This window comes from Arachis duranensis, chromosome 7 (genome assembly GCF_000817695.3).
Source record: "Arachis duranensis cultivar V14167 chromosome 7, aradu.V14167.gnm2.J7QH, whole genome shotgun sequence".
NCBI lineage: Eukaryota > Viridiplantae > Streptophyta > Magnoliopsida > Fabales > Fabaceae > Arachis > Arachis duranensis.
In genome coordinates, this window is record NC_029778.3 from 18677437 (window position 1) to 18686674 (window position 9238).

Sequence of the window (9238 nt, forward strand, 5' to 3'; positions counted from 1 at the left end):
TATATGTAATAATGACTATATAAATTTTAAATTTAAATTTTATTTATTGGATTTTAATATTTATAGAGACAGAATGAGTATCTACAAAAAGCGAATTAAGATTTAACTTTTTACTACCATAAATAGAAGCAAAATAGATTACATGCGAATTATTGTATAATAAAATAGGATTGAATAGGATAAAAATCTGTCTCTATCCACTTCATTGGGGCCTAGAATTGAGGGTTGTCCAATCCACCGACCAAACAAAAAAAAAACATTTTTGTTTAAACAATCGCGTTGATTTTCTAATATACTATTTTATCCATGGTGTTGTTCAACATTATCCTTTTTGTCGAGGAGACTATTTCCATGCTATAAATATGTATGTTCTAAAACATATAGAATTTTTTTAAAAAAATTATACATATTTCAAATGGTGCTTGTTATTATGGAATACTATTTTTATACTTTATGATAAAGTATAGTTATAATTCAATAAAAAAGAAATAACATGTTAGGTATTAATTTTTGAATGGATCAAATTTAAAACAAAATATCACTTTCTCGTAATCAAACCGTAAATGTTTTATGAAGAAACAATATTAGTCTACTTCATATAAGAACCCATCATCACACTCATCAAAGAACTAATCCAATGATATTATGCACATTTCTAAAACCAGAACATAGCGTAATTGAAAAATTCCACATCTCGACCATTGATGAAAAAATCTATATCAATTCAACATTCAAAGCAAAATAAATACACAATATTTCTCTTTGAGAATACACTTTACCCTTCCAATGCTACAGATTACAGAATATTGTCTCCACACAAATTGTGATGTAGGCTAATGATGAAAATACATGTTATCACGACCCAAAATAGAAGGGGAGTAAAAACGTTACAAAAATTTTAAGAGGAAAGATAGGATATGGTATTGTTTGACAGTAATTTTACTCATCTTCACTCATTAGTCATTACAATAAAAAAGAAAAATACCGCAACCTATTAAATTTAACTGTTACAATATAATGCTTATCAGAAATTTCAACACCTAACACTGCGATCATCTTTATTCTGAAGAATTACATCATAATCGTTTCTCTTTCACTACTGCTGAACAAAAAATGGCAGACTTGTGGCAGCTACCAATATGCCTAATGGCAAACATTTTAATACAACACTCAGAATACAAAGTTCTCTTCCTCAGCAGTGCTATTGAGCAAAGCATCTCCAACATCCTTTAGAGCAGCTGCTGTAGAATCACTTATGCCGAGTAGATACTGCAATCTCGCCAATTTCTCAGGAGTCGGATCACTCTTCAAGTATATAGTGTATAAATCAGCAAGTTCCTCTGGCACTTCCCATGATTGCGGTTGTGCAGGTACTGCTTTGTCACAAGCCAGCAAATCATTGAGAGAAGAAACCTGCACATGCAATCAAAGGCACAAAGCAATCACATTGACTATGTCTATCTGTAACGACTCAATCCAGAAATATATTCGCACAAGTATACATGAAGCTTTAGAAAATTACTTACCACTCCTGGATGTTTTCTCTGTCTTAATAGCGACACGGCCTGGACAAGCGAGTTTTTTAATCTAGCTTGTGCGAGCTCACGAACAACCCCTCTTGCTTTCTCTTTGTTAATGTTGAGATCCATCGGGATTTTTTCATATACTTCATCCTCATCAAACTCTCCGGTGCCTGATGAGAAAATATCCTCAACAGTTTTTTTGAAGAGGGTCTCCCTCAAGTTCTCGGATACCATGCTGTCTAACTCAACATTGGCTTCCTTAAGTTCTCTAATCTGCTTAATATTGAGCCTTCCTTGTGTCACAGCAGTTTCAATGGCCGCTGCCATCTTTGTGGTGGTTATACTCTTGATTATTTTCTGAGCATATTCTTGAGGTAAACCTACTTGCTTCTGCAGGTTATTAAGCTGCTCCACCCTGGCCTTCGTTAATTGTCCATCAGCTAAAATTACCTCAGCTTGTTGCCTAAATGCTTGCTCGGCTAGACTCCTATGTACTTCAACTATTTCTTTACCACTCAATCCCAGGATCCCACCGAGCTGATTTAGAAAAATATATTCTGAATCATCCTTCTTTGTAGTGATCTGAGCACCAAATGGAACCCTTGTCACTTCACCGGTTAGACAGTAAAGTAAGTACGTCTTGTAAAGATCAGTCCTGTCCCTTTCTGGAAGGTCATCTTTAAGAGTAATTTCTGTCTGGCCAGGCTTTCCCAATTTTTCCACGAGTTCTTTGTCTGGTCTAATTTTTTTGAGTGTTTGAATTGAATCCCATTCTTCATCTTCTGTTGTCACAACAATGTCCTCCTTCACTGGTTCTTCAGTTGAGGCATCAGCCGACTCCCCTTTATTTTATGTAGTTAATAAATATCTGCCTTACCTGTAATGATACAGAAACAGCTAGCAAGTTATAAGCCTATTCAAATTCTAAAATTGAGAATAAATGTCCTGACAAATGGATACTCACTGCCTTGCTTGCAATAGACATAGCAGTCTCCCTGGTAAGTCGCAAGCCATGTGCTGCTTTTCGTACGGATTTCTTGGTTTCAGCATCATATCCATCAACCCCGGATGCAATTGCTTCTCTGACAACCTATTGAAGAAGATGCATGAATTAGATTAGTAATATATATCAATAAATGTAGGGATAAGCACTAAGAAGACAACACTTAACTTGGTCAAATATGATTCTGTTATAACCGATTCTATTGGAGAGTCAGAGGCGTTAATTAGGTACTTTACTATATATACAAATATTGGTTATTGGTTTATATAAGTGAGAATTAACAATGCATGACTGATTCAATAACAATTAGATACATCTTTTCTCTCATTCAATATACCTTTTGAAACAAACTGCCACAGATATCTGCATGCGCTGCTTCAACAATCTGTTGAGGTACACACAGCATCACACGTAGCCTCAACAAAGCTTTAACATCTTCCTCACTGAGCTCCCCATCAGCCACACATTGCTGAAGCTTTTGCCGGTAAATTTCTTTAAATGAGAAGGTATAGTTAGATTGCATTTTAATGAAGTAATTAAGAATTTAAAAAGAAAAGCAAATGTAACAGCCACATCATGTTAAAAGTAAGACTAATAATCACATGCATGTATATTTTTTGCTACAATCCACACATGAATTGGAACTAATTGGAACTTACAAATCATAAAGTGTTTAATAATTCAAGCCTGATATTCTCTAAAACCTCCTGTGAACATGACAGAAGATATAAGAGTAAGTCTTACCTTCATGAAGTTCACCGGCCTTTTCTGGATCAAAATGCAATTCATCACATAGCTTTTGAAGGAATGCTGCTTTGCTATCTGCCATCTCTAACTCGCCATCTGTGACAGACTGTGCAAGTCGTTTACGATATACCTTGGATGTAACATCAAGTGAAATGGCTTCTGCCTCGCGTTTGCCCAATCCAAATATATTTCTCAATTGATTTAGTGCAGCAATCTGAAATAAGTTGTAAACATATTAATGAATGTTTACATAGATCAAGTTTCCATCTCAAACCAATAACAACTTATAGAGTAATGAATATCATGCTTGTCAGCACAAAGTTATGTGGCTTTGCTTGACTAAATGCTGATTCATGAAATCAGAATTAGACTGCATGTACTATATTTAAGTTGAAATCTTATGCTTGTGCAACTTAACAGCACATAATCCACCTGATATAAAGCTAAGCAAGGACCCAAGAATTGTTTTATGAAGCTAAAATATACCCACCATAAACAACTAACTACCTTACACTGAAGTTCTGAAAATAAATACTTCAATTGAAAAATTGACATGAATTTATGGTTAACAAGGACTCACTAGCATGTATTGAAAAACCTGTTCAATCAGAATTTGGTGTCAAGAGGAAGATTGAAACATGGTAGACAGAAACAAAAATGCAGGAGGCTTACACCAATAGGAAGTGTAAGTAAAATTTTAAGTTATACGATTTTAAGAAAGCATGGCATCAATATATAGCAATCTAAACTGAAATTTAATTTATCCAGTCCATATATCAATATCTTCCGCATGATCCGATACAATTTTTTCAGGAAATGAACTGTTCAACCAAAATAAATCCTAGGAGAACATGGACCCTAACTCAAGTTCAAAAATATCTTAGTTTATCAACAAAGTACACATTTACTTTACACTAGAATATTATGGCCATTTACCTTATTATCTTCCATGCGCCCACCAGATAAAGCATCTGAAACATATGCCCTGTAAAGAAGTTTCAAGTCCTCTATTTTTCTATCACCGTCATACTCACCACCTATGCCACATATTGATTGAAGTTAACATCACAATTGCAAAGTAAAAGAATAAAACAGGATCAAAGGTAAATAAATAACATAACAACAGATAGTCAAGATACCTATTAAAGAAACTGGACCGACACCACGGGCAAACCGATCCACATCTATCTGGTGCTGGAATGAGGTAAGTAAATTATTGAATGACAATACCCTATCAAGCTCCTCAACTGCTTGGCTGACCCCAGGACTGGAAATAGAGACAGTTAGAAGTGGCAAATTCAAATTTGCAACATCTGAATACATTAAGAAATGAACAGTAAAATTAAGGAAACAAGTGGCGAGGAGAAGAATATCTAGAAATTTAAGATGCAAGCATCCTTTGCAAATGTTAACATGGTAGGCATGGGCAATTGTTAATGAAAAACCCACAATGACCTGGTCCCTTAATTGAAAGAATATCTGGGTCAAGAAAACTATGGACATTATTACATTGGGGATTTTAAGAAGACTTTCAAGAACCACGAATCTTACACTCCTCTAGTGCGAGATTTAAGAACACCAATCGCTGTGGTAATATTTTCCTCCACCAATTTCCTTGTGTGCTCTCTAAACAAGTTCCCCGCAACCTTCAAAAGAAAATTTCCTTTAAATTAATGAATAAATTATGCTACACCACAGAACTATATGATAGCAACAAGAACACTAGAAATTTATGAAAGATATAAGAGATTGCACCTCATCAGAAAGGCGATATAAAATTTGAGCTTCCCTAAGTGCAACAAGTTGTCCTGCATTAATATCTGGCAAGAATATAATTGGTTAGCACCAAGGAAGACGAAACAATTTGCAACTCCTTAATATTATTATATGATAAATTTCGTTTGTTTGGATAATACCAATTTTAGAGAACACAAAACATAGAGCAGCATAGCAAATGAACATAACTAGAACCTTTTTAGGCGTTTAGTTAATATGATAATTGCACCAAAAATAAACATAAGAATATAATACATAATCATGTCTCATCATTAATATAAGTTGGACCAACTGGCAAACAATATTCCCATTAACAAGCCAAACTTAAACTAGAAAATAGATGACAATTTGACAATACGACAAAATTTTAGTTAACTGAGCACTTTTAAAACCAAATAAGGCTAGATGCTTTCACAATTACCTCTGCCAACTGAGTTCAGCTTCGCAGCATACAATCGCTGAGCATTGTCACGGACAGCTACTTCAACCTGGTAAATAGATAATAATTAACAACTAATCCGAACGGAAAAAAATGACAGCAAAGAATAATAAAATCATAAGAAATGAGACCACATCCACGTCAGTTTGTCAATTTTAACAAGCAGCACAAAGTGCAATTCAAGCAGAAAATCAGTTCATGCTTTCCAGGTAAATAAAAATACCTGATCATAAATCTATGCCGTATACTAGCCTCATTGAAAATTAAAAATACAACTCACAAATCACAATACACTGAGCCCCATTTGATACATAATTAGTAAATTATTAAGTAGATACCTGGGAATCAGTGACCTTGAAAACACGCTTCCAAGGCAGAAGGAATGATGATGCATCTCCAAATACAAGATTCGACACATAAATCAACTTTTGAAACGCCTGCACTGGAGACTCACTAAAAATGGTCAAGCTGCAAATATTTAATTTAAAGCCAGCATGGTATCAAAATTTAGTTGCACCACAACTGACTTACCCGGCGTTGTTCAATATCAGCATCACGGTCCCCAACTTCCAGCCTTTGCCTGAAGATTTTCCTACCAATCTGGTTCAGTCAAGAAGCAACAAACTAATAAGAGGTAAAACTGATTTCACTCCAAAATAAGAGAAAAAGAATAATCCTTTTCCACATGTATGTCCACAATTAAGACAAGAATACCTCCATATGCATAGCTGCTGCATCTGGGTCATCAATCCCTATGGAATTCTTGAAACTGATTATCCTATCAACCTCATCACCTTTAAGTTCCTCACCACCAGGAGGAAGGACAGACGACACAAACCTTTTAACCATCGGAAAAGAAAAACAAGCAAATGAATCATGTGATGCATAACTATAGCCAAAATCATTATCACTACCCAAGCCTGCTAACAAGCAACAAGTCAACAAAAAAAAGTACTCACTCGGCGTATATATCACAAATCTCTGCCTTAAAAGCCTCATCTTGCTTGCTCACACCATACCTGAAGGGAAAAAAAAAAGTCAGCTAATTTCACCATGAACCATTCTAGCAGAAACTAAACCGAGTAAAAATTACTCGAGTAGCTATTGTATAATGGTAAAGCATCAATTTTAAAAATGCATTTTTTTCCTTCTAAGTTTATGACATTTTATTTTGCACTAAAAGTACTTCATTAAATTAAATTCTCATTTTTCAAATTAGTTTGACTTAACTACTATCGACGCTTACAATTTCAGAAATCAAAAAATGTTAATAGCAATTGAGACTAACCTATTGGCAATGCCTTCAATATCTTCCTTCTTCAACTTCGAAGGGTCATCAATTCCAGCAACGTAGTTATGCAAATTCACCGCCGCAACCTGCGGAGCAGAGGCGTTCAGTGCATACGCTGCGGCACCACCGGCGGCGCCTAGAGCGACAGCACCGCCCAACGCGGCAGTTCGACTGCCACCAAAGCGCGTCCCGAGGCCATACCCGGCGGCGACAGCGCCGGCAACGATGACGGCGGAGGTGGCTAGCCTGACAGGCGGCGACAACTTGTCAACGAGGACTTCGAGTCCCTTGAGGTCCCTCTGCGGTTTGGACGGCGGAGGGGGAGAAGAGGATGAGGAAGTGCGGTCATCGGAACAGCGAGGGAAGGAGACCCTGAAACGGCGTCGTTGGTGGTTTAAGGTTGTTGGTTGGAGGAAAGGAGAGGGTGATAGAAGAGAACGGGAAGATGAAGGAGTGAGGGTGGAAGGGTTCATGGTTATACGGATAGAAACGACGTCGTTGTGCAGGTGAAGAGTGTGGAGAGTGGAGTTTATAGGGTTTAACGAAAATGAATGAGATGCGACTTGAGATGGAAGAAGAGGATAGACTTGTTACTTGTTTTGAGGTAGGTGGGGTCATGCCCGGAATATTAATGAAGTTTTGGGGATTACTTGCTATTATCATAGAATATGTGCTCATATTTCATAAAATGAAAAGGGAAAATTTAGGGACAAGTAGATTTATTAAAATTTGACCAGCACTTAGTTAGTAAAATAAACTATATATATTAACTCATATTTTTAAATACTAATAATTAATTAAACACAAAAAATAATAAATTTGATAATTTTTTAATATTTTTCTTAAAAAATAACTATTATTTTTAAAATACTTATTGTATATTGTATATAGTAATATAATATGTATAAATTAATTAATTAATGGTTATAATATAAAAATAACTATACAGATCCGTTCAACATAACTTCAAGAGGTGACAGCAATTTTACGGCAGCAACAATATAACTTATGTATTTTGGGAGACTATAATGCTATTATTGATCAAAGTAAAAAAAGTGGAGGTAGTTTTAAATCATAGTCTTCTATAATAGATTTTAATTATTTTATTAGTGATAATGCTTTACTTGACTTAAAAATGATTGGTAGATCTTTCACTTGGAGTAATAGACGGAGAGTAGAGAAATTGATTCAAGAACGATTGGATAGAATTTTAGTGGGAGAAACATGGCTGCAACTGTTCCCTAATCCAGCAGATCTTAGATTGTTCGAGACAGATTTTGACCATGTCCCTCTCCTTTTTTACACTAATCCACAAATTGAACGTTAAAAAAGAAGATTTAAATTCTAGACCCGATGGTGTAAGGAGGATTTAGTCCAAATTTTGATTAGTGAGGTTTGGAAAACAGAAATTGAAGGCTCTCACATGATTCGACTAGCTCAAAAGCTTAAACTCGTTCGACACCGGTTGGTCATATGGCAGAAGAGTAGTCTTTCAAATTCTAAAAAATAAATTGATGAAATTATAGGATAGCTAGAAAAAAATGAGAGCATCAGGTTTAATGGGAGGCCCTAAAATCATAGAATTTGAGCAAAAATTAGAGAGGGCCTACTTGAACGAAGAGCTCTATTAGAAGGATAAATCTAGAATTAAATGGCTAAAAGAAGGAGATAAAAACTAGCTTCTTCCATCAAAAATTTAAGCCTAGATTTAGGAGAAACAATATTTGGAGATTCAAGACTGAGAATGGAGAGTGGGCTACTTCTAATGCAACCATCGCAAGGGTAGCAGAAGAGTATTTCAAGGGCATCTTTACTTCCACCAATCAGGCGAATCCTGAGCCTTTTTTCTTAGACTTTGAGCCTAAGATTACAGCTAGCATGAACCGTAGGCTACAACGTCCGGTCTCTTTTGAGGAAGTAAAGAAAGCTACCTTAAGTGTACACCCACAAAGTGCTCCAGGAGAAGATAGGATGACAGCTAAATTATTTCAATTTTATTGGAATATTGTGGGTGAGGATAGATTCAAGGCAGTTAGAAGTTTTTTTTAGGAGGGCGTATTTTAAGGAGTTTCAACCACACTAACATCTGCCTCATTCCTAAGATTTCTGATGCTTGTGATATGTCCCAGGTACGATCTATTAGTTTATCCTTTGTATTCTACAAAATCATCTATACGATACTGGTTCATAGATTACAAGGGTGTATGAATAAACTTATTAGCCCTAATCAGTGCGCATTCTTAAAAGAGAGACACATTTCAGATAATATCCTGGCACATGAGTGTATGCACTACCTCAAGCAGAAAAAGAGAGGTTTATAGTATGAAATGATCCTTAAACTTGATATGAGTAAAGCATATAACAGGGTTGAGTGACAATTTTTGTGGTTTATCATGAAGAAGATGGAATTTGATTCTACGTGGATAGGTTGGATTCATGAATTGGTAACGACGATTTCT

At 35.6% G+C, this 9238-nt stretch overlaps 1 protein-coding gene across 1 annotated transcript; it reads right to left on the minus strand.

Moving 5' to 3' along the window:
• Window positions 1-701: 701 nt before the first annotated feature.
• LOC107458157 (protein TIC110, chloroplastic) lies at window positions 702-7362 on the minus strand. The gene is given in 16 exon segments (XM_016076366.3): window positions 702-1413; window positions 1527-2370; window positions 2372-2400; window positions 2488-2613; window positions 2864-3018; window positions 3271-3487; window positions 4210-4310; window positions 4413-4540; window positions 4825-4919; window positions 5029-5093; window positions 5471-5537; window positions 5827-5925; window positions 6020-6088; window positions 6203-6326; window positions 6448-6507; window positions 6777-7362. Coding segments are annotated over 16 exon segments (2898 nt in total). The 5' UTR covers window positions 7253-7362; the 3' UTR covers window positions 702-1170.
• Window positions 7363-9238: the final 1876 nt, after the last annotated feature.